This window comes from Falco cherrug, chromosome 4, assembly GCF_023634085.1.
Source record: "Falco cherrug isolate bFalChe1 chromosome 4, bFalChe1.pri, whole genome shotgun sequence".
In the NCBI taxonomy this organism is placed as follows: domain Eukaryota; kingdom Metazoa; phylum Chordata; class Aves; order Falconiformes; family Falconidae; genus Falco; species Falco cherrug.
The window spans coordinates 48,082,346-48,107,961 of record NC_073700.1 but is presented as its reverse complement, the minus strand read 5'-3'; the positions used below and the strand labels follow the sequence as shown (position 1 = coordinate 48,107,961).

General features: G+C 55.2%; 1 protein-coding gene across 1 annotated transcript; it reads right to left on the bottom strand.

Annotated features, from left to right (window-relative positions):
- Window positions 1-8,060: 8,060 nt before the first annotated feature.
- On the bottom strand, window positions 8,061-9,361 carry LOC114014486 (C2 calcium-dependent domain-containing protein 4C-like). The gene has a single exon (XM_027798312.2). It carries the CDS (start codon window positions 9,238-9,240, stop codon window positions 8,389-8,391), a length of 852 nt encoding a protein of 283 aa, XP_027654113.2. The 5' UTR covers window positions 9,241-9,361; the 3' UTR covers window positions 8,061-8,388.
- Window positions 9,362-25,616: the final 16,255 nt, after the last annotated feature.

Sequence of the window (25,616 nt, the reverse complement as noted above, 5' to 3'; positions counted from 1 at the left end):
GCCTTTCTGGAGCAGGAAGATGCAATGCTCCCTGGTAAGACCTGCTTGGGGCAGGCAGTGCCTGTAGGCAGAGCCCCTGAGCGCAGAAGTATTTCACACCCTGCACTGTCTGCTCCTGCTCCACTGACACCTGAAGGACTTTCCAGCCCCCGGAGCAATGGGGTGCTCGCTGCTGCGCTTGCACCAGTGATGCAGCAGGGAGTGGGGGCAGCGGGCACAGCAACTGCGCCGGTGGGTTCGTTTCCCCCAGCAGCCTGGCCCCACGCTCCCAAGAGCTTTCCCAAAGTGTTGTTTTCTTAAGGGACAGAATAGCATACAATGCTTTTTCTCTCTTCTCCTTTATCCCCTAATGAAAATCATCTTCTAGCTAAATTAAATTCACCCTCACAGTACACCCAGCCCTGAGGGCAATTAAAGAAACATAATGAATCCTGCTTCTTATTTTTTTTAAAGCAATTAGCTTGAAGCAGATACAAAGGTGAACCACATAGCTTTTAAAAATTACATGACTCATGACTTTTGATGGGGAAAGCAATACTGGTTTATAAGCTTCTAGTAGCACTTTCACATGTGAAGAAGGGGTTGAGGTAGAAGCTGAGGGCATGGTGTCTGGGGGAGGATATCCAGCCTGTCTGGTGAGGAGCTTTGCGATTGTCATGTTTGCTGATCAACTACATTTTCTTGCTGGCTGCCGGCACATGAAGATGTGCCCAGGGCTTGAAGCGCTGTTGAGAGCAGGGCCAGCAGGCAGCAGCTTGGCACACCGGTTCAAGCGAGAGGGAGGAGACCCCAGCTGGGGAGAGTGTCAGGTGGGGGCCTTTGAACCAGGAGGGTTCAGAGGTTGGAGATAACACAGGGAAAGGCCCCAGATCTGCAAACCAGGTGCTTTCAGTTTTTCAGCCTCCAGGCTGGGATACACGATGAGATGGTGCTGTGTTCTCCCTGCTCCTTCCTTCAGCTCTCTGGCTGGTCCTGCTTTGCAAGCCCAGTTACCCTGCCATCTCTGGAGATCAAATGGTCTCATAACTCATGAACTGGAGAGTGGCTCGGCCACGTGGGATGCTGATTGCCACAAAGTTCAGGCTCTCTGCATTTGTACAGCATGGGACACAGAGGAGCTCTCGTGTCTGTGTAGCAACCACAGCTCTGCTGCTTGCATTTGTGCTAAAGTCCCCGGCACAAACAACAAAGCTGCTTGGTAGGTTTATCTGTTCACCCAGAAAACTGGTTCACCTTGTTTGCATTCTCACTCGTGCCAGGTACACAGCATTCAGCTCCTTTCTCTGCTACAGGTTTACTCCAACTTTCCTCGCTGCCGCTGTGATCCCAGTGGGTACCTGTTCCCCGAAGAGCAGCCCTGGGCGCCCTGGCAGGGTCGGCAGCCCCAGCACTCTCCAGCTGCTCCCTGCAGCTGAGCTGGGCTGGGATCCCTGTGGCTCTGCCCCAGCTCAGCTGCTTCTTCAAACCAGGCTGATGGTGACCAGCCTCCCTTCCCTTTGCCATACCAAGCTCCTTGCTGAGCATGAACACGAAAGGAGGCAAGGCAAGTACTGATTTTATTTTCAGCCACAGTTTATTGTTTTGTTGGACACAAGAAAAACAGCAGCTGACACTGAATAATGCACATCTGTCTTGTTCCCTCCATCCATGGGCAGCCAGCTCTGGCACTGGGAAGCTGGTCCTGGCAAGACCTCCCACCCCAGGGTGCTGAGCCAGTGCTGGCAGCGTGACACGCAGCTTCCCAGGGCTTTGTCCTCCTGCGAGACCTGCCTGTCTGCACAAGGAGAGGCTTTTCCAGCATGGCTGTGTCTGGTCTGAGCCTGGAAGTTTTGCTGTGCTGTGTAAGAAACAACCTGAAGCCTGGGAAAACAACTTCTTGCCAACATTGGTTTTCCCAAGGGTGGGCTTTGGCTTGTGAGTCTGCCACATCCAGACAAGCTCATGGGAAGAGGCACTGGGGGGAAGTAAAATACCCACAAATGAACAAAGCAGCTCTCTGCTGCTCAGTAGGGTCAAATCCTGAGAGGTGTGAAGACAGCATACGGAAGAAAATTATTTTGGTTTCCAACTTTAACAGCTTGTTTCATCTACATGGATAATTAGCAAAAACAAGACAAAAATATAGCTCCTTGCTTTGCCCTGTGCTGAAAACTGGAGCTATCCCTGCAGATGCCTTCCGTGTGTTTCCTCTAATTGAGCTGGCAGTCTTGTTTGGGCCAACTCCAGCCGCAGCAGAGGAAGCAGCTCTGCTACAGCTCGGATGAGTCCTGCCCGCAGGACTCTTCCTTGCATCTTCATGGGTGGGTGGGAAAGCAGCCCCGGTAAGGGACCTCACCACCAGCTCTGCCCTCCACTGTGCTCTCGTAGCGACGCCCGTGTAGCACAGAGAATATGAGAAGGCAAAGCAGCCAAAACTGCTGTGTTTGAGGCAAGTCCTGCTTTGAGTGTCACAGCTGAGGGTGCTCCTTGCAGAGCCATGCTCTCACAGGGGCACCTTCGCAATGTGCTGCCATCATTGACAGCATTGCCTGCATCTCTCAGGCCATTTCTCCTGGCTGAAGACCCTCTGCTGTAACCCTGGGAAGCCCCAAGCCAGAGTCAGTGATGCCCAGGACTGCTGTTACCAGTGGGAAACCATCTCCAGGTTCACCACCCCCTGTCCTGCTGCTCTCCAGGGGCACAGTGTTGGAGGACTGCTAAAGGAGACTATCATTTAGCACAACCACCAAGTCTGCCACTTGCTGAGCTTGTCACTGCTTTGCCTACCATGTCCCAAATGCTGGCCCTGAAGAGGCAGCTGAGCCAAGTATCTCTGGTGTGTGGCCTAAAAGCGACACTAAAACATGAGTGAGTGACATTATCCAGGAGCGAATTCAAGCAAACCCTGGTCAGACAAGCTGAAGGTGGAAAAAAACCATGAGCAACTCCTTACGAATGCCTGCGTGGCTTTCCTGCCCACCAACCTTGCTGCTGCAGCTCTCAAGCTACCCTTTGGCACCCAGGAGTGAAAATCTCCAGCTCAGGAAATTTGGCATCTCCTTGAGCGGCAACCAGAAATCACAGGCCTGGGGTCCAGTACAGATGCCCTTGGGGGGACCCCCCTGACGCCTCGCCCCAGCTGGGTTTCAGCAGTTATAACTGCGGCAGCTCTCCCAGTGGGGAAGGAGTGACAGCAAGTGGTGGGAAGAGAAGCGCAGGGGACGGAGGTTGCTTGAGTCCTCCTGGGCTTGCTGAAGGTGGCCCCCAGTGCCAGGATGAGGTGCAGGGCTGTGCTGTATGTGCACAGAGAAGCCCTGGGCACAGCCGTGGGGCTGCAGCATCGCTGGCTTCATGGGCAGTGGGGGTCACCCACACCCCTCACAGCCTGGGAACAACCCCCGCACCACGGGGGCTGGAAGCAAAGCTGTGCAGCCATGCCCACCCCTCCTCGCCTTGCCAAGGCCACCGCACCAGGGGAACGAACTGCCCATTTCTTCAGGGTGGCTGTAGGAGGAATTACACAGCCACGTGGAAAAGCATGAGGAACCTCCCTCCATGGGGTGAATTCTCCTGCCCATCCCTGTGCCCGCTCACAGACACACCTACACACTCCCCAAAGGTGTGTGCCGGGTCCCAGCCCACCTCTTCCCCAGGTGATGCTGCCAGTCCCATCCTGCCAGGCAGGTTCAGGTCTGCAGCAGCCTGGCTCTCCTCTGCCCTCCTTGCTAACCCCGCTGAGTTTTTCCCTGTCCTGGCAGCTCCTGCTTTCCAGTCACCACATCCCAGCTGCTGCCTTGTGATGGGCTCAGCCAGGAATCTTCCTCCTTTTTTTCACAGCACAGAAGCTGTTTTGCCTTTCCTTTCCCATTAAGCCAGGCTCCAGCAGTAGAGCACAGATGTCCAGAGATAACATCGCATCCCTTGTGCGCCGGCTGCTCCCACACACCCTCCCAGTTGCACGCTATAAACCCCATCTCTAGAGATATTTGAATATATTCAGAGCAAGAGGAGCTGCCTGAAAATCACTCGGATATGACTCTCAGCTCTTCGTGAAGAGCAACAGATGATCACACCGAGGTTTAAAGTAAACCCCGAGGAGGGGAACACAGTTAGTATTTTTCCTCCTCGCAAGTGGATCAGTCTCGCCATGGTTGGATCTCTGGGAGCATCTGAAGGGAAAAGCATGGACTTGGATGCACTCACGCAGCTGCCTCTGCAGACGGCGGCTGGGGACAGAGGTCCTGCTGCTGAGCCCGGGTAGATGGAAAAGTGGTTTCTCCATGCGGGCGCAGCTGAGCGGGGAGCAGCTGCTGCCATGTGCCGTGCAGGGGCTCACATGGCTCTGCCCGGCAAGAGCCTGAGCCCTGTCCCCGTGCCATGCACGGCAAACGAGCACAGCTTGGCTGTCAGATGGCTGCAGTAAGGGAAACAAGCAAACAAACCCCTTCACGGAACAAACGAGAATAACAGAGAAATTGGAGGCAGTCGCTACCTGGTCGCAAACAGCCTGCCAGCTGAGGAGGTGAAATTTAACCCGCTGGAGAAGCCGTGATCCTTGTAGCATCCAGGCACCGGTGAAGCCCACAGCCCAGCCAGGCGCCCGCGGTGTGGAGCGGGGTGCTGAGAGCGTGGCGCTGCTTGAAGGCAGCAGGGGGTGTTTCAGGAGGGGTCAGCAGGGTGGTCTCCAGCCCCGCATGCCTCCCAGCTTCCCAAGCTGGGACTCTGACTGCGGCAGACTGTCTCATAGCAAGAGCTTGACCTTTCCAGCACCAATTAGCTGGGAAAGGAGCCGTGCAGCTAATGAGCACATGAAGGGGCTTATCTCACCTAGCAGGCAGGGACACTGACTATAAAATTCTTGGCAAAGACAGCAGTTCTGTATCGATCTCAGGAAGGCCAGGTGTTCCATTGCATAAAAATCATGCCGAGATCACAAATGTTGCTTGCTCCCAGCTGACTCCTGCTGCTGCTTAGGGCCTGGTGTCCATGAGACCAACATCTCTCCATGCCCAGCATGGTGAAGAGACCTTCAGTGTGCAGTAAGTGACATTTGTGGCACCTGAGATTGTCAAGAGCAAGAGATCAGCTTCCCCTTGGGGGGTCTCTGCTCTGCCCTGCAGAGCCCAGCACCAGGGCTGCAGTACCGATGTGACCGGTGATGGTAGCAGCCTGGCCAGGGGCAAGCTGGGCTTCTTTGAAAAGGAAAGAGAGAGGTCCTGGTTTCCATAGGTTGCAGTAAAAATCCTGGAGAACAGGGGAGATAACACCATGAGAGGGACCTTGACAGATACACTAGATCCACTGAGATCGAAGGGAAGGTCTTGTTTATTTTTCCTGATAGAGTTTGCAGGAATGAGACATTGGGAAATGCTCTCGGTCTCTGCCCAGTTTGGCTGGTTTTCTTCCAAATAAGCTGGTGCCTGGTGCATCTGATCTCTTAGAAGGGTCAGCATGGAGGGAAGAAGCATCTCAGTACCACAGGGCTGGGGGAGGCCGTGGTACTGCCTGGCTCACTGGCTGCAGCAGCTGAGCCCTGCGGGAGGGTGCTGGGGAAGCTGCTGCTGCGGAGGATTTGGAGACCTGTCCTCAATCCAGCCCCTTGTGCTCTGGAGATTTGGACTTGTTACGTTTCTGATTCCACCTACTTACAGCCAAGCGTGGTTAGTGCTGCTGAAACCGCTGTACGTGGGATTAAGAGCTGATAATTAGCCCTGAGCTTTTCTGCTGTCTGTACCTGCAGGAGGCTGGAACAAAATTCTGAGTCAGACAAAAACAGCATTTAGAAAATGTACCAGGCCCAGGCAGAATAATCAGTTGCTGGTAACGACTATTTATCTTGCCACATCAGTGATGGCTCCCACTGTAACGTCCTCACTGCCAGGCACGGGGTTTGCAGGGAAAGGGCATCCTGTAAATCTCAGAGACACGTTGCTCCAGTGGGAGATATTGTCCTTCTCACTTCGCAGGCTGGAGGGATGCCTTGAGGTGTAGCCTGGCAGCAGCAGAAATACGGCAGAGAGGCAGTTTCACGGCAGAGCACCTTTGCTGTGTTGCATGGAATTGATGTTTCCTCCCTAGCTTAAGCCCGGCTCCACACCTGCCATGTAGCGATCCCCACCGCAACCATTTTAAACAAAGCTTTAATTTGTGATTCTGTCCAGGCTGATAATCCCTACACTAGCACATGCGGAGGAAAGGAGTCTCGTACCATGGCAGGCTGTAATAACATCCAATATTTCTTCCCTTGGGATATCCTGCCAAGGGCATCAGAGATGTCTTGTGAACATGGATGCAACCCACCCGTGAAGCAGAGCAGATTTCTTCCTATTTTGTAGACAAGGAAGGGGCACAGTAAGGTTCCCAGGAGCTCAGGAAGGTCACCAAGCAAGGAATAAAACCCAGGAGCCCTAGCTCCCACCCTCCAGGTTTAATTGCTAAATACAGCAGGCTCACCACTTCAGTCAGCTGCCACCAAGGATTTGTCCCCATGCCTTCCTTGGAAGATGATGAGGCAGTTAAACAGAGCCACTACTGTGCAGTAGCTTAAGCATCAAAAGGAAATGGAGAGAGGTTTACAGGAGCATGGCTTAATTCATATTTGCCTGTCAGCTCAGAGCATGCACACATTCAGATATCACAACTCAACTGATAACCGCTCGTTTATTAATCTGTAGTAACTCAATCTGCCCTCTCATCCCTAAGTGCTGAACGGAGATGATGCCCTCAGGAGCTGGAGATCAATTTAAATTTTCAGAAGCTTTAGTCCCTGACTTGCTCTATAGTGCCAGTGCTCCTAATAATAATAGTTGAGCGGATTTTCTGTCACATAACTGATCCTGGGTCCCTTTCTAACAGCCCTTGCTACCACATTCTTCCATGCTGGAGAAAGAGTCATTAATATCCATGCCATAAGCCATGCAGGAGGGCATGTATATGCCTGGAGAAGTCTGGGATTTGCATATGAAAAGCTCCCACCCCTATTTCATGCCATCACTGAAGTCCTCTGGGTACCGGTGCTTTCATGCAACAGCATCTGGAGGAAAGCAGGGACTCTGGGGACCCGTGTCCCGCTTCTGGCTCATCCTGGTGGCTGCGTGGTGCTCAGACACACTCGGCAAAGCTCCTTTGTAAGTGGCGGTTCCAGCAAAGGGCTTATCTTATAGTCAAACTAGACTGAAGAGATGGGGGAAACCAAGCCACTGAGTTAGAGCATGACATGGCCCAGGTCACACAGCCAGCCTGGCAGGGAGTGGAATCAAACTGAGATAAGAAACCCACTGTTTAATGGCCCCGATGCAAAACCTGATCGCTGCCTGCTCTGTATGGTCTTATTGCAGGGACCTCAGCTGACCCCCAGTCCCCCCCAGGTGGCTGCACTCCACCTGCTCGCCTGGGCCAGGACCAGCCCTCCCAGTTCCACCTCTCAGGGATCCTCATTGAGAATTAAGAGCCCTGAAAGTGAACGTGACAGCAGCCCAGCGCTGCTGACCCAGGACACTGTGCTTCATTAGCCCTAAAACACTGCTGACCATGAATGCTTTAATTCTGGCATTGCAGGTTCTGCTTCTCAATAAAAGCAAAAAGCAGTTTATGAGAGCACAGCCAATAATGCGCAACTTGCTTTATCGCAGCTAGTTAAGAGCAGTTGGCAACTGTACCCTGTGGACTGCCGTGAAGTAACTATTTCTGGAAAGCTGCTGTGTCCTGGAAGCAGAGGTCCCGCCTGCAAGGGTCAGGCTGGGAGAGGGACCCTGGCACATGCAGACGTCCCACCCTACAGCCACAAAGCTGGAAACCAGCCATAAAGTGAATGTGATCTCTCTTTCCTAGCCTGCTGCAGCTCATGTCCTGGAGGGCTCAGACACTCTCCTGCTCTGCATTTCAGCAGTTTCAAGCCCATCAAGAACCTGCTCTCACCTGGAGATAAACAGTGGGAGCTGCTGAGACCAGGGGTACAATAGGAGGGAGTGCTGGGGTGCACCCAAATATCCTGTTGATACTCAGCTGCTGGCACAGGAAAGAAAAAAGGAGAGGTGCATTGGTCAGTTGGAATGTTTTCACTTTTATTCAGATGCTGTACAGTTACAAACCTGCAGCCCCCTCTGCTCCCCAGCCTGCCCCACGCAGCTGCACCACTGCTGCTGCCGCTGCTGCCGCCACTGCTGCTGCTGTCCTCTGGCCTGGTGGGCACGCTGCCCCAGCCCGTGAAGCCCCCGGCGCCTCCTGCTGCAGAGCACTCCTGGCGCCCCAGCCAAGGGCAATGCCACTTCAGTGTTTTTCCTCCGGGTGAAGTGACACATCTGATGCCCTCCCGTTTGAGCCCGGCTGCTGGCAGGCTGAGGCTCTGGCCAGCGCGTCCCTTTCCCAAGTCTGTAGGGAATCTTTGTTTCTCAGAGCTGCTTTGCAAGATCAGTGGAGAGTGAAATTTGTAGGCTTGAGCTGCCGAGGGTGGGCAAGGTGCCTCCCGAGGATCCTCTGGAGCAAGTTCTTCCTGGGTGTCCCAGTGGGGAGCTCCAGGCTGGAGCTGCTCCTCTGACAGCCCACCCCCAGGAGCCTCGTCTCTCTCTTCTCTGCCTCTTTGCTTTCCAGAACATCCGTTATTTGCATGTCTCTGAGCGGGCTGGCACATCTGCTGAGCAGGGGAAGCCCTGCTGGAGTCCTGTAGGCCTGGCTGTCTCCACCATCCTTGTGACTCCTGGCATGGGGACTCGGCTGCTTGTGGTCCCTCAGCCCCCCCCTGGTCCGGGAGCAGCCGCCTCCCCCAGCAACAGGCACCCCTGGGTGCCTGCAGCATCCTGGCTCCTCCTGCCAGCTGGGCTCTACCTCAGCAGCGGGTTCTCGAGGGAAACCTGAGCCCGAGTGAAAAAACAGTGCCTCTTCACTGGTGACCTGGGGGCTCTGCCCCAGGGTGACGAAGCCATACGGGGTGGTGACCTTAGGGAGATGGGGCAGGGACAGAGCTGCCCGAGCACTGGGGTCTGGCATAGCCTGCGCAGCGGCAGCGAGCCCGGCGTTGGAGCAGGACGACATAGAGCCAGGCACACCGTGCTCATCCTCCGCTGTTGAGTCCCAGCCACTCCTCCAAGCCGTCCCCACCAGCTGCCCCTTCCCCTTGCCTGAGCGCCTCTGCTTCTTGTGGTTGTCCAGAGAGGGGATAGTAAACTGCGGGATGCGGTCGGGGGTCACCACATGGAGGAAGATGTCCCTGGAGCCATTACCCTGGAGCGCACGGGGGCAGAGCATCTCCTCCCAGAGCGACATGGTGGGACCGACAGGGCTCCCTGGAGCAGCGCTGTGTATTTATGCTCTGCAGCCAGCCCTGATTGCTCTCCATGTGGTGACGCATTGTGACAACGGCTGCCAGGTCCCTGCACCTGCTCCCTCCAGACCAGCAGCAATTCGTCACCCGCCTGGGCACAGGAGAGACAGATGGAGGGGGACGGGCGAGGAGGCACTTGTCCGCAACCTCTGCTCCTGCCTTCCTGCTCACATGCAGGGCCACTGGTGCCGGCCAGCCCCGTCACCCATGAGACAGGAGGTGGGGGGTGCACAGAGGGGAAGAAGAGCTGGATGAGCAGCCGGAGCGAGGGCTGCAGCACCCAGGGTGGGAGGGAGCCAGGAGCATGAGCAAGTGCATGGAGCGGTGGCCTGTGCAGGATGAGTCACCGTCTGTGGGTATCAGGTGGAGCTGAGCAGAAGGGGCAGCCTGAGGTGAGAGCAGGAGACAAACACTTCAGCTCTGTCTGGCAAAACTCCCACCAGGAAAATCTCTACCTTGGCCCACGCAATTACCCAGAGAAATTACCGATTTCAGTCAGAGCCCCCATCTCCTCCCATCTCTGCTGTCACTCGGGCTGCGTACTGGGCAGCATCCCTGTGCTCCCATCCCTGCTGGGCATGGGACTGAGGGGGGCGACGGTCCCGGGCAGCCCCCAGGCATGAGGCTGTTGTGATGACACGTGTTGCGTGTCCTCCAGGTGGGAGCATGAACCCGCTGTCCCAGCGGAGCCTCAGACAAAGGCTGCTTTGCCTTCTCCCCTCTGCAGCCGGGCAGGGGCAGAGCTGCAGAGCCACCTTTGCTGGGGAAGCCCACCCCCCCCTCTCTAGCAGGGGGATCACGGATGCTTTGTGTTAGCTCCTGCTCTGCAAACAGCGCAGAGAGCAAAGCAGCTCCGCTTCTGTGCAGTGCAGGGTCTGCCGCTGCAGCAGTGCAGCTGGGCTGTGGTAACCTGCCGTGATTTGGTTCTGTCCCACACCAGGAACCGAAGAGGCTCTGCCGTGGGTTTCAGCAGGAGCAGGGGCAAGGCCAGGCTGGCTTTGGCACTAGCCGGCGCTGGGAGCCTGACCGAGAATATAGTAAACAGCCACGTCCCAGCTCCACTGAGGGGGGCTCATGCCTGTCCCCCAAACGTGTGGCCAGTGGCATGGCTGCAAGCAAGATCTGTGGATGCTGGACATCGGTCCCCATCTCTGCGGGGTCATCTCTGCCACGATGCCCTGTTCAGCTGAATGGAGAGGGGAGGTGGGTGCCCTGTTACGCTGATGCTGTGCCCTTCACGCCAAGGGCAGTGCCCGCACACCATGCCTGCTTCTGGGCCTCGCCAGCATTTGGAGCAGTGTGTCTGTTACCTTGCAACAGGGTAAAGTGACACCTAGACATTAAACACCTTTCCCCACTCCAATCCCACCTGCCTGGTAGAAATAACAGCTGAAAATCCCTCCTGATAGTTATGGGGCCAGAACTGGACAGAGATGGGACTCCAGCCCATCTGCACATCATGGTCCTCAGCTTGCCCAAGCACAGAGCTGGGGGAAGGATCGACGCTGAGCTGCACATGGGGGTCAGCAGGTCTGTTCACACTACGCCCAGCACAGCTTTTGGGTTTACAGTCCGCACAAAGTTACAACCTCAGAGTGCCCAGAGCAGGGGCTGAAAGGATCTGCTATAAAGAAGCTTCTGGAAAGTGCTTCTAGGGGCTCAGCTGAGCCCATTTTACAAAGAGGAGTGTGTGTGCATGTGTGTTCCTGCACACACAGAGCTGCTGACTAATTGATCAGGCTGTGATTTCAAAGACCCAGGCTTACTCCCTTCCTTTCATCTTTATTGACTGAAACAAATCCCAGCCCCAGCTTCCCCCTGCAGTGCGGGAGCAAGGGAAGGGCACAGGCCAGGAGGGATGCTGAAGGGCCTCTCCTCATCTGGGGTCCACCTTCTCCCATCACCAAGGGGCTCAGCAGGACAGGTTTTCTAGCACCTCATCACCCTCTGCCTTCAGCTATTCACATTGTCACAGAGCAAGGGGAGATATCCCAAATCAGGGTCTTGGCTTGGCACGCTACAACCCCTCGGAGGAGGCAAGCACCCCACATTGAGAAAAAATAAACCTCTAATTGAGAGCCATCAGGCCCTGCACCAGGACCAGTGCTCAACCAGGGAACCCCCAGGGGAGGGCACTGGGCTGCCCCACTGGTTAGTGGGGCTGGCAGCTCGTCAGTGCAACGAGCAGCAGCTGGGCCAGGGGCTACAAGTAGCCTGAGGGCTGCAGGCTGGGCTAAACCAGGTTTCTGTTGAGTCTGGGTTCTTGGGCTTCATGGAGAAGCAAGTAATGCCATCCCCCAGACCAAAGAAGGTGCTGAAGTAGTTGATTCTGCTGGGGGCACTGTCAGAGCTGGGGTGGAGGGTGTCTGACCTTTCTCTCTCCATCTCTAGGGGAGGCCAGTCACCTGCAATGAGCCCGGCTCCCTCTCCAGCAGGCTCCTGTGCCGCATCCTTCAGCTGGGTTTTGTTAAGTACCTGGTAAGTGATATTCCTGCGGATGGAGGAGTCTGAGGCCAAGGGGATGGGGGGGATAAAGCCCCTCTTTGAGACTAGCAGTTCCTTTAGTTTCTCTGCCAGATATTCTCTCTACTTCCATCTTTTCCCTCTTCCCTGTGCTCTGTGTGCACTTCTCTGCTTCCCTCCCCATTCCAGCTCTTGTCCTCTGCCTGGTTTGGTCTTGCCTTGTTCTCCTTCTGCTAATGGGTGTTGCATCACTTGCATTTCTCCCCTTCTCTGGGCCACGAGAGATGGGGGGTCTTTAGAGACAAGGTACAATCTGACTGGCCCTGTTTTACCTGGCTGAAGTTGGTCCCAGTCTCCACTCCAAGCTGGGGTAGAGCAGAGTTTAAGAGTTTCACTGAGGACTTTAAATAGCTGGAAGTTCTCACATGACATAAGGTACCTCTTGTTTGCAGCTGAAGACCCTTCAGAGAGCATCAGGCTGGACTGGATTTGTGGTCCCTGTGGAGACCATCATCAGCAAAGTCTCCTTCACACAGTCTCCCACCCAGCCTGGACAACTTTCCAAGAAGCTCAGGGGGAGAATAATGCGCCTCATCTTCTCTATTGTCCCCACCAGGATCCAGAACATCCTGGGCCACCTGCCAGCAGACTGGGGCCAAAGCAACATGCCCAAGGGTAAGAGCTGCAGCTTCCTGGAACACCTGGAGGCTCTGCAGCTAAGAAGCACACAGCATGGTATTTCAATACACCAGCTCTGGAGCTCCTGTGCTGGGTGGAAAACTGGGAAGTGCACAAATGAAGGTTTGTTCTGTGTGTGTTGTGACTGTGTCTCTTACGAATCCCTGCAGAGACCCATGAAGCTCTAATCAACCCAACTAACAAAGCAAATGAGAGAAAGAGGGATGACTTGGATCCAGAGGAGCCAGAGACCTGGTTGGTGGTATTGGAGAGGGGCCTGTCGGAGGATGACTCTGAAGACCTCACATACGAGGTATGATCTGGCTGCTGAGCAGGCTTGTGCCTCCAGGGCTGAGCAACTCCAAGGTGATTGTGTTTAGCCTCTATGTGCCCCTGGTAGGCTGGGAGTGTCACTGCAGTGTCCCCGCAGAGGAGCCTGTGTGGGGAGCTGTAAAGAGGTTTCCTTTATTGGACACCCTTTGAGGGCTGCAGGCTGTCCAAAGAACACTGGAGTATCACTTCACTTTGTGTCTGAAAGGTGTGGGTGCCCCACTCATCCCATAACACAACAAAGTTTATCTTTGGTTGACATCCCTGAAAAGCAGCATCCCTGTCACCCTTGGTTACTTGGCTGTGGCTCCCAGTGCTGTTGGGGATGGGGCCGGTGCGTCCACTGCCTCTTTCTTCTCCAGCCCTCTGACACAGCAACAGACAGTGAAGAGTACAAATCCCAGAATGACACTGAGGCAGACCTGGAGCTTGAAGAGAAAAATGAGATCATTATGCTGAAGGAATCACCAGATCTCCAGGTGAGTGTGCTTGCCCCACGCTGGCTGTAGCCTTGGTCTGCAGTACACTTGCAAATACCAGGCTGGAAGGGTGTACTTCTGTCCTTCCCTTGGCTACAGAAGGAGAGGTGTCAAGGGTTATCTGAACTACTCTGAAACTCATGAGATCACTCATGGGTCTTGTGCCACCCTTCCGTGGAGCTGCAGTCTGGCCATGCCCCTGACTCTGCAAGTGGAGGATGTACAACCCCACTGGGGTTAGTGGTACCCCAGAGCCGCTGGCTGCAAGCACAGAGCTGGGACCAGGGAATGCAGCTGGGTCTACCAGCGGGGAAGATGCTCCAGCTGCTGATGGTGGTAATGGTGATGCCCAGAAGCCCAAGCTGATGTGGGCAGTGAGGGTGGCAGTGAGCAGGAGGCTCATGTAGGCTGCAATGACCAGCAGTAGTTTGTCACAGAGTGGGGTAAGGACTTCTCTGTGCTGGGCCATAATTCCACCCACCCTTTTCTAGTGTGGAGCATGCCAGGTGTCACAAGCTCAAAGGTCTTTCAGCCTGGGGGGATGTCTCCAGGCTCTGAGCCTTTGGACATAGCTCTCTACTCCCTTTGCTGCCAAGTCAGCTAGGAAAGGGTTGTAGGGGCTCTAGTTCCTCTCCCTGTGCAAGGAGACAGCCTCAGTCCCCACATGTTGTTGAGATGATGATGGATGTGTGCTGTGGGTGTTTCCACCCCTGCATGACAGGTGCCAAATGCCAGTTGAGCATCTTGTGCTGGTACCCAGAGCAGCCACCTCTGAACCACAGGTGCTACCAGCAGGCCACCATGAGCTCTTCACAGCTCGCTGGCCTAGGTATCTTCCACTTCAAAATGGGGAGGACCTGTGGGAGAGTCTTCATCACTAGCACCTTCACACAGGGTCCTTCACTGCTCTAGACCCACATGTTGCCAAAGCACTGGTGGATGCCTGGCTAATTCCCATGAAACTGATGCTCAGTGCCTGGCTTTCAGGGAAACGGAGGGTGAGGAGAGGTGCTGGGTGGGTTGGCTCAGCAGCTCTCTCATCAGTGTCAGTGATGACTGGCTGGTGTTAACAGTAAAATATCTTGTTTTCTAGGATAAGCAAGAGCCCTGACCTGTGAACCTGGACCTCTGCTGTGGCTGCAAAGTGCCTGCTTCTCTGGGGCAGCTGTGTCCTAGAGTAAGATGTCCAGTTAAATGCTATGTTGATATTTTTTAAACTATATAATAAAATTACCCTTTTTTTTTTTCATGTGAACTAGGATGCAGTTGGCTGTCATTACCTGGAGCTGGCAGGTTCTGCCTGTAGATGGTCTGGACATGCTGCTGCTGGAGTCCAGGGTATAGGGACCTTCCCCTCTGATCCCTCCTGTGGAGAGGCTCTTCATGACTCCTGGGAGGGTGATGGCTTTGGGAATGCTGAAACGTGGGATGGGAAGGAGAGGGGTGCAGGGAGTAGAGATGCAGGCTCAGTCTGTGTGGAGCCAGGTTTTCTGTGGTGGTACCTGAGCGTGGTCACACTGACGTGGCCCTGGGCTGGCTGCAGAGGTGCCTCCCTCCACATGTGTGACATCCCCCAGCAATACAGGGGGTAGCAAGTCTGTGCCCTTGGGATAAACCAGCCAGTTTCATGTGGAGTCCCTGTTGCTCAGACTGAAGATCTCTAAGTATTTGATGCTTTCTGGCTTCTTTGTGCCTGGGTGTCTGCCTAGAGCTGTCTCCTCCACATGGATCCTACAACCCACCCTGGCTCAAGTGCAAGGGTTGAGCAAAGGGTGATTCAGGTTCTAGAAAGGCAGGCTGGGATCAGAAAGTGCCTGAATGCAACCCAGTGCTCTGGAGTCACTCGAGATTGGCCAACACCTGATCTGTCGCCTGGAACAAGTCACAGTATCTGAAGCTGCAAAGAGCAGTTCCTCCTCCAAATGTGAGTGTAAAAATGGGAACAGCTTGGGGTGTTTGGCGCTCTGCTTGGGGCATGCCTGGAGGCTGCTTCTGATGGCACAGCTGCCTGGAGCTCTATTTGTGTGTGTATCAACTTGAACTAACAATGCACCAAGTGTTATAAATAACCGTGGCGCCCTGCAGCAGGGATGCTGTGCTGAGCAAGCTGAGCTCTCGGGCAGGTTTAACCTGGATGGGTCAGGCCAGCTCTGCTCCGAGCACGGCAGTGGACAACCACACACCCTCTGCTGCCCACCAGCATTGTAACGACTGTGCTTGCCCCTGCCAGGGGCAGAGTCTCTAAAGAAGTATAAATCCCTCTGAGCTCTGGAGGGAGGGGCTGAGGAGCTCCGAGGTTTTGTTCTTGTGTTCCCCAATTCATATGGTCTGCAAGAAAGTGGGAGTTAAAAATCCCAGGAAGTTCAAAAGCAGGGTGGTAAGGAGGATGGAGGTGTCCTTGCTCCCAGACTCTGCTGTGACCAGAGATGTTAATGTCTTTCTAATTAAAGATTGTTTCTTCTGTTAAGAGCATCTCTGGGGCATGTTGTGCTCTGTGCAGCTTTTCCTGCTGGGCTACAGTGCCTGTGCAAAGGGCTGCTCTGGCCAGCAGTGAGCCACTGGGAGGAAGAAACACTTGCCCTTTAAACTAGGGGCTGTGTCAGGGCACCTCTTCTTGAGCTGCAGCCCTTAACCACCTCCCTGGCACTCCAGAGCTGGCTTTTCCCCACGCAGATCTGGCCAGAGACCTGGCGCTGGCTCCTTGTACCTCTGCTTGGCTTGGGCTAGGCAGAGACATTTTTCTCTCAGGTTAGACCAGTTATCTGTGCACCATCGATGTGCACAATGAGTCACAAAGCGCAAGCAGTCATAAAGCAGCTCGACATCTTTCCCTGTGGCAGTGTCTTTTAAAATGCAGGTGTGCCTCTCACCTGGCACTATCTACAGCCACAATAGCACTGGTTTCATTACTGCTGAATAACAGTAAGATTTGCCTTCAGATTGATAAAGGAGCTGATATTGCAACTCCTAGATATTATATTGGTCTCTGCATTAATTCAGTTCCTCCTCATTTGTGTTTGACAGCTCTCCCATTCTCTGCAGCCAGTGTTTTCAAAGCAGAGATTAATAAAGCATCCTTTAGTGGCATGTAGCTAGGTGAGGGCTCTGTCTGAAATCTGCGCAGGCTTTTCCTGCTTGCTCCCAAACCCTGGATGTGGAGATAAAGAAAAGGCTTTGTTCATTGTCTGGGTGCCAGGCTGCAGAGTGATTATGCCTTAGAATGTGGTGAGGAAACAACTAGCACTAAATCTGGCTCTCAGAGCTCACCTGCAAATTAATTCTGTGCACACCTGTCTGCAATGAGGGGTATGCCCAAAGCTTCCCATGTCTTGCGTCCTGACCTGGGAAGAAGAGAGCTCCTCAGATGACTGTGGAGGAAGTAAATGACTCAGTGGAGTGTGAACTGGCTGTGAAGCTGCTTTACCCCAAGGTCATCACCTTGAATCCAGCCCAAGTGAGTAGGTGGTGCATGTTTGCATTGTTGGGGAGGCAGGCTGAAAAAGGAGGAAGCTGATGGTCTTGCCGCTGCTAGTGTGCAAAGGCTCAGCCTGGAGAGCAGTGACTGATCACCTGGGAGGTGCCTGAATGTGGCAGGGGCTGCTGGTGGCCTGGTGGGTGTCCCTGCTGCTGGGGTTAAGGGGTTCTGCAGGGCTGTGAGTGAGCTGCCTGCAATACCTGCTTGCACATGGGCTTCTAGTTGCGGCAGGATAAGGCTCGTCTATCCCAGGAATACAGGTCTGTAGCTGAAAGGCTGTGTGGGCAGAGAAGCGTTGCTGCAGCCAGCCTGTTCCCTGGGAGGTGTTTTTACAGAACCTGATGCTTTTTGAAGGCTTGGCACCTTGTTACATCTGGGGGGGGGAGGATTGCAAGCAGGGCGAGAGGGATGGGAGAGTCTATTCTGCCAAAATGCAGGAATCTACTAAGCACTTTTGGATATCCCTCCCCTTCCTTCCCATAGTCCCTGTTGTTCCCTGTCCTGGTCTGTGGCTTTTTGCCTATTTTTTTCCCCCCAGTGTGGGGAGGTGGAGCACAGGGATGTTCCCCAGCCTGGGCAGGGTGGCTGCAGCCCAGCTGGGTTTGGGGCTGGATGATGCAAGAAGCAGCCTGGTACAGCAGGTTGGTGAGCTCTGGTCAGGTAGAGATGCGTCTCCTCGGCAAAGACCACTATAGAGCAAGTCGGGTGCTGTGAGAGAGGAGGATGGGAAAGAGGGGAATGGGGGGAGGGAGAGAAATAGAGGGGTTAATGCCATGGTAGGAGGATGAAGAGACAAGCATGGCCCTTGAGGGAGCCCAAAGGGGTAAGCCAAGGCAATCCTGATAGTCAATGTCCCCAGAGGATGTGTGGACCAAGCAGTCTGCAAAGGGCTCCCTGCTAGACCTATGACAAGGGAGTTGTGTGGGAAACAAATGGCTTAATTGAGGCAAAAATGATCATAATTAGCATGAGCAAATCCAATTAGGAGCCATGGGCAGGTTACCTTAGGCCTGTCTTTGGGAGCGTGGGGGGTCAGGGTGGTACGGGAACAGCCCCGCAGCTGGGACAGGCAGGGAAAGGGGGTGGCAGGCACTCCCCAGGGCTGGCATCCCTCATTAGCATCCTCTCCTCCTCGGGCTGCTGGCTCCGTGCCCTGGATGGAGCCTAATTAGGATTGAGAAATGGATTTGCTGGGCTGTGCTCAGCAGAGGGGTGAGCCATTGATAAAGGGGCTGACGGGCAGAGCGGCCATCACATCCCGTGGCACAGTGCTGTAAGAAATGCCATCGCCGTCAGCAGTTCAAATCTGGTAATTGAGAGGGTCAGAACCCCTATTCCAACCTCGTTCCAGGGCTGGAAGGAGCATTTTGCATTTTTCTACAAGGAACAGAGGAAAATTGTTCATTTGTCCCTTCGGGGTGAGTGCCATGTCCCTGGCGTGCGTGGGGGCTGTGGAGGGGGAAACGTGATCGGCTCCAATGCCTCTGCCCCAGCACTCTGGAAATAATGAGGTTAAACGTTAAGTGTAATTTTTTAAATTACAGGAGGCATTTCTCTCCTATCATGTGCATACAGCTGCCAGGGACTCAAAACATTAATTTCCAGCAAAATCATCTTTATGGGTCATAATTTTAGTTACAAAATCTTTTCCTCTATTTCAGGAAAAGACAAAACCACAGCATTTCTCTTCCCATCAGGCTCCTCTTTCCCCTTCAGTCTCCTGGTCTCCCCAGAACTAGTGCTCCAGCAGCGAGGGGCAGGCACCGAGCACCACCTGACCCTGATCCCCTGCCTTTTCCAGCCCAGCTGTTCTCTGAGGGACCCCCGCCGCCTGGAAAGCGAAGCAGGAGCTTGAGAGCCCCTGGCAATGCTGGGCTGTGGTGCTGTGCCTGGCACAGTCCCAGCTTTGCCCCAGCAAAACCAGTATCCCTGCCAGCAGGAGGAGCGGACGGCTGGTACTGCAGTTCCTGAAAAGCATCAGGGCCCCTCATGGCAGCTGCTTTCCCGAGGCAGAGGGGTAGTTCAGGGGGTCCCTCTGGCTGTGCTCCTGCCCACCACCTCCGCAGGAGACGCGGACCCTCACGGCGTGGGCAGGTGCCTGCTCAGTGCCATCATCCACGCGAGGTTCCTGCCTGCAGCTGGCAGCCTGCTGCGATAATCCCAGCTTTATCTTCCCGCTGCGACAGGAACGAGGGAGACACTGATGAGTCCCTGGGGAGCTCGGTAGGAGCTGCAGGCAGAGCCAGGGGCCTGCGCTGAGGATCAGGCTCTCCGCTGCGGCGCAGGCAGCCAGGGTCGAAGCGCTGTGGCCGCCCCCAAAACGGCGGGTTTACAGCTGGCATTGCATCTGGTGGCAGAGACAGACGGCTGTCCCGTGTCTGTCACCACACCAAGCGCTGGGCATCGCTGCTGCAGAGTAAGGCTTCTGGTCCTGGCTGTCTGGGGAATTAATCTGTGCCTTTTCCGAGGACGCAGCGTGGTCCCAGAGGCACGCGGGTGCAGGGGCAGAGCTGGTGGTGGGCTCTGCCTGGTTCAGGGATGCGTGTGGTGAGACCCAGCCAGGCTGCCTCAAGCTGCCCTTCGGGGGGTTGTGGTTGCCGGTGGGGGCTTGTCAGCAGGGCTGACCACCACTCCTGGCATCCATCTGGATCTGAGAGTCCAGGGATGCCTTGGACCAACTAAGCAGTGGTTTATCCCTGACCTGGGCACACAGGCCCTTGTCACGAGGAGAACTGCACCCAGGGGCGTACCTGGGAGCAGATGAGCACACCAGTGCCGGAGTGCTCCTGGCCATCACCCGCACCGCTGGAAATGGAGCCATCACGAGGTACATGGTTTCCAGGCCAGATATTTTTGGCTCGTGTGTACTCGGAATGTTGAAGCTCTCCAAAGGCCTTGAGCCAATATTTGTGCTGTTGCCCTTGTTGCAGTCTCCTGAACCGGAGCCAAGCTGTTGGTCACAGTTGGGTGGTGTGGAGAAACCAGTGCTGTACTGGTTGCCATGACTGGGCTGATGTCCAGCTGGGAGATGGCGAGCTGAGACCTGGAGACTTATTGTGTGTCACACTGCAAGCAAAGTAACAGAAAAACTGTGAGATCCGGTGGGCCAGACCCCCACACACTACGGGCCATGTTCAGCTGAGCTGTGAAATGAGCGGTGGTGTGCGTCTTTCTAGCTAAACCCCCAGTGCAAGCTCTTCAAAACAAAGATGGGAAGGAGAGCATGCTGCAAGCATTAATATGCACATACATTAGTTGTGTGACTCACACAAGAAAGGAGAGTAATTTTCAGGTCCGATTAGCTTCATCCGTGCACTCTCCAAAACTCACTGTATTTATTCATATTTCATTTAAGATGCTGCAAGATATCAGCTTAGAAAAAGGGAAGGCTGAGAGCTAAGGACAACCCCAACCCCAGCCCCACAGAGGTAAGGAAGGATGAGGTCCTTGCCAGGGAGCTGGTCTGCTGGTGCTAACACACGATGTGCCGGTGCTCTAGGGCTGGTTCCAGGTACGGGGTGCAGGAGCACCCAAAGGGGCCGAGGGTTGGGCTGGGTTTCGTGGCAAGAGTGCCCTGGATCTGTCTGATGGGAAAGAGGCACCTGCAGCTTCAGTTCAGGGCAGAACAGAGCTGGGGGGTAGGTCACCGCCCGGCCCCTCCTTGCTCTGAGGTAGGTCACCCCCCTCTCCCCAGGGACCTCCCTGGTAGCTGTGGGTGCTTCTCTGCCTGCAGTGGGTGACTCATCTTCCCGACCTGTCCCCATATCCCAGCTCCCCCAGGGAGGGGGGATCTGGGCATGGTGCCTGCAGCTCTGCAATATGAAGAGGCAGGCAAGGTTGCAGGTTGCTGCTTTGTCCCCAGAGGACCTGCTGCTGTCCTCATCTCATCCTGGCTGGCTGTGCCCTGCTCGCCACTGTCAGTGCTTCCAGGGGCTCTGGGAAGCTAGCCAGGCTGGCGTTCTTGCAGAGCATGGAGGAGGTGGGCTGTCTGCTGGGGCCTCAGTGATTCTTCCAGCCTTCTTAGCAGTTCCTGGCTTTATCACCAAGAATGCTTTCTCAGGAGGAGCCTACAGCCAAGGAAACTTCATGCCCAGAACAGCTCTGTGCAGCCAAGGAACCACCCTGGATTGCATCTTCCACTGCACGTTCCAGTCAGTCTCCTCAGCGGTTCCAGGGTCTCTAACAGAGAAGGAATCTGAAGACCGCCTGGTTTATCACCAGCAAAAAATAGGTCCTCCCACCTTGTTTTAAGTCTTCATTGCAGCTCACATCAGAGGCAGGAGCATGATCTGCGACATGAGACCCAGCCCTCCCGCACTTCTGGGGAAGCAGGTGGCTTCTCTTTTGCTGTTCTAGCTCATGAGCTAGTTTTGTCCTCGGCTGTAGCTCACTTGCAGATCAGAGGCCAGGAGCTTTGCCCAAAGGATCAAAACAATCTGGTTCCTGATTCCCAGGCAGCTAAGGGGTGTCTTCAGGATGGGGATGGCATCGAGGGGTTGAATAGCCTGCGATGCACAGGAGGGAAGGGGACAGTGAGGGAACACTGCTGCGCTGCAGCAGGCACCGTGCATTTCTTTAAAAGGTAAGCATCCCAGAGGCAGATGTGCTCCCAACAGCCATGCATCATTCATGCAAGAGTGCTCCCTAGCTGATAAATCATTAGAAAGACAAGACACAATGGGGCTTTTAATTATAGAAACAATTACCAGGGATTAATGACAGCAGCGGTATGATGGATTATTGTTACTCCTGTTACTTTAGTAGGTTTTGTCAGACGTGGATAGCAATGAGACAACGCTTCCTTGGGTGTTTGCTTAAGCTGTAGAGCACCTCTGCTCCTGCTTCATCCTGCTCCCTTCCTCTCCTTTGTACTGATGAGGGACGTTCCGGGGGCTTGCAGCAAATGCAGGGGCTTGACCAGCTGAAGCTTCCATGAGATCGTTGTGGGAAAGGTCAGGGCTGAGTGTGGTGATGCTGCCCACGGGGACCACTGGGGGGGAGCAGAGCCTGGTGGTGGTCCTGGCCCCATGAGGTGCAGCACGGACAGCTCGCCTCAGCGACACCAGCCATCAGCTGATGTGGATGTGTCCCCCATGCTCGTAATCTGAGCAGAGATGCTGCTCCCCACAAAGCACATCCCTTTGCAGCCCCCCCAGGGGGATGCGGTGGCCTCTGATATGCAGCTCCAGCATCAACATCTGTGCACATGGGTCTTTCTGAGCAAAGGATCAGGTTCTCACGAATTGTAGAATGGTTTGGGCGGGGAAGGGACCTTTAAAGGCCATCTAGACAACCCCACCCCACCACCCCAAGCAGGAGCATCTTCAACTGGACCAGGTTGCCCAGAGCCCCGTCCAACCTGGCCTTGAATGTTTCAGGGATGGGGCATCCACAGCTTCTCTGGGCACCCTGTGCCAGTGCTTCACCACACTCAGTGTAAAGAATTTCTTTCTGCTTTCCATGTTCAGAGAAACCCCCTTCTGCCTCCCAGCAGCCTGGTGAGCTGGGCATGGGACTGCCCTGCCTGGGACCCAAATTTAATCTGCTTAGAAGACAGTAACAGAGATGACTGCTTGGGAAAATGCAAAAGTCTGCAATAGTTCCCCTTCGCCTGCAGCCCTAATTATCCCCCTGCCAAGGAGGCTGGCTTGGCAGCACTGGCAGGGCAGCTGGTGCTGATGGCAGCTGCCAGCGAAGAGCTCGCCAGCAGCAGGGACGCAATTGAGGAGTGACAGGAGGGCAAGAGCCACATGGGGGGCACAGGGTGGCTGGAGAGGGGAGGTGGAGCGATCCATGCCAGCTTGCAGCCTCGAGCTGCCCTTCCTTCTCCCTTCCTCCATGGGATGCTTGAATGCTCAGTGGCAGAAAATGCAGGTGAGACAGGGTGCCAGCATGGTCTGCCCCCAGGGCTTGCCCACAGGTGCTGCAGGGCGAGGAGACCGCTGCCCCACAGGACCTGAGCAGGCCTCCCATGCTGAGTCACCCTGAGCAGCCCCGGCATCGGCACTTGCCCCACACAACTGCCCCCGTGCTGGGAGCAGGCGTCAGGGAGCCGATGTGCTCCCTGCTCTGTGCAACAGCCCTGGGCGCTGCAATGGCTCCCTGAGCAGCACCGAGCATCCATGCGCTGCTGTGCCCCTGGGAGCACCCCCTCCTCTCACAGCACCCCACCCTGTGCTCAGGTCTTCCCTAGAAGCCCCAGAACGTGGCAGCAGGATCCCAAGATTTCCTCCAGGATTCACCCTGGGGCAGAGCAGTGAAGACTGGCACAGGGCAAGGGGTGAGAGCAACCTTAAATTCCCCATGACTTAGTGGCGGAGCAGGGGAAGGGACACAGTCTCCAGACAGCCAGCACCACGCTTGGCCTGGGTCACTTGGTCTCTGGCCAGTTCCCCCAGCAGGACATGGACAACCCGGGCCCGGTGTCCCTGCACGCTGGGGGACAGCCAGGGATGGCTGGTGGGGAAGATTTAACAGTCCAACCTGTCTAATGCTGGATTAATAATTCATTGCATGAGGCAGGGTGCAGCGATCTTCGCCCCTTCTTGCATATTAAGTGCTGCAAGGTGCAGAGAGCTGTCACTGGCATGACGAGCAGGGACAGGGGACAGGGTGCTGGGGATGGTCATGGTGGAACTGAGGTCCCTTAGGCACAGCTGCCCCTCTCCTGCTGCTGCTGCAGTGCAGTGTGCAGGGAGCTGGGTGCTGCAGGCAGGGAGGCATGGGGAAGGGGGGGGCGGTGTGCGCATCTCTGGATCCGTGTGCCAGGTAGAGGTCTTGTTTCCAAACAGTTTTTCCTTCCATCGAGGACGTGGGTGGATTTGTTGCTTGCAGAAGTGAGACACTAATAATGCTGGCTGGATGCCAGGTGCAGCGCCAGCTCTCACCTCCAGCACTGACGCTCCCCAAGGTGCTCCCGCAGCCCCGCTCTATGCCAGCCCCCCCACCCTGCAGCCCCCCCAGTAGCTGTGTGAGAGCAGCCCTGGTTGCGCTGACCCCAGCACCCAGTTACCAACAGCCAAAGAAGAGCCCTCCTCCCCCAGCCTCCAAAGCACCCACACCTGGACAAGGCTGCCCGCGCTGCTGTCATTGCCTGCCTGGCTGCAGGCAGCCTGGAGCAATGAAACCCATTCCCACAGGGTCACGCTGGAGAAATTGCTTCCAGCCCCGGAGCCACGTTCAGCCCCAAAGCATTGCTTGGCATGGGGACAGCCGGAGCTCCTCATCCCTGCAGTGGGCAATGAGGGTTGTTCTGGCAGGCGAGACACAGCCAGCACTGCGACGCTTCACACGTGGGCCAGAAGAGGTGCTCAACAACTGGAAACAGCTGGATTCCCCAGGGGAGAAACTGCCATCTTCAAACTGGTGTCAGCCAATGCCCCTGAAGACCAACACATGGGTGGGAGATGATCCTTCTGGCAAATTTTAAGCCGTTTATATTAAAACACTTCCTCTTTAAAACAGGTTTCCCAACCATGACAGCCCCTTTGTCCCACGGAAGCCGAGTGCTTGGCTGGGCAGGGCAATGGCATTCTGCTGGTAGGTAATAATGTGCTCATCAAAGAAAAGTTAGTTTCCCAAGAAAGAATTCGTCAGCTATCTTCCATCCCAAATTAGACCTTGTAGACCCACCTGGCTTATGAATCAGCTCTACCATCACTGCATACCAGCATGATTTGTCTTGTCTTTCAACATAACGGCTTCCATCCCACTCAGAGGACATGGAGCAAAAGTAGGCAGCCAAAAAAAGCAGGACCCCACGCACTGGACTGAGCAGAGCAGTAAGGAATGGGGACTGAGGGAGCTTCTTCCCTCGTTGTCTGAGATCGTGTCCTGGACATGGTACGTGTGAGGACAGGAAAGACGGAGCAAATCACAAGGGATTGGCACTTGGCGTGACCCTGAACCATGGAAGGGACTGAAAAGGGCGCATCACTCCGGGCAGCCCGAGTGAGCAAGACAGGGCACACAGCAGAGCGAAGAAAACCTTGAAAGCCTCCAATAAGAAAAGGGTCAGAGAAGTGTGTTGTCACCATTGTCACCTGCCAGTGCCCACTGGCCACAGAGCAGGAGAGGGGCTGGGAGGGATGAGGTCACCGAGCCCCAGCTGGGGGGTGGGTGGTCTCCTTTCTGTGTTTGGTGCTTTTAGTTAGTTCCTTCCAGACAAGGGGAGAAGCCTGGCGGTGGCTGGGCATGTGTCCCTGAGCAATTTGCAACGACTTGCCACTTTTCTCCCAAGATGTTGTCTTGCAGAGTGACCAGTGGATCAGAAATGTTGCGTGGGAGTGAGCCATCAGAAATGGGTGAGGAGGACCCCTCCTTGGCCGCTGGCCCCAGCAGCCCCCCAGGTCCCCAGCCAGGGTAGTGAGCTCCCTCCTGCCTGCGCTGCCAGCTTCAGCATCACGTACCTGCAACATCCCTGAGCCAGAACCTGGCAAGGGCCATCCCTCAGTGGCACCGGGCATGACTTTTGGGGTTTTATTGCCACCAGGCTACATGCTCCACTCGTGCGATTCTGTTCAGACTGGCTGGGGACAGGACTGCCGTGACTTGTCTGCAACAGCCCTGGGACATCCGACTGGGAACCAGCAGCTCCCAGAGCTGTGAGCAGACACAGCCGTGGCTGGAGCTGATGAATTAAGGAGAGGAGAACCTGGTCTACTGGTGCTGAGCGCGAAGACAGATGCCAGGGTCACGGAAGCACGGGGCAGAGGAGGCACCGGGGACAGTTTCTGTCTAGCAAGTGCAAATGGTGTGTTTGCCGGCCACGGCACCACAGTGCCTGGAATCCTAATTGCCTGCAAAGCAGCTCTAATGATATTTGAAAATGAGCTTGGAGCTGCCGGGAGGGATTTGATGCCACTCTCAGATAAAGGCAGGCAGGAGGCGTGCG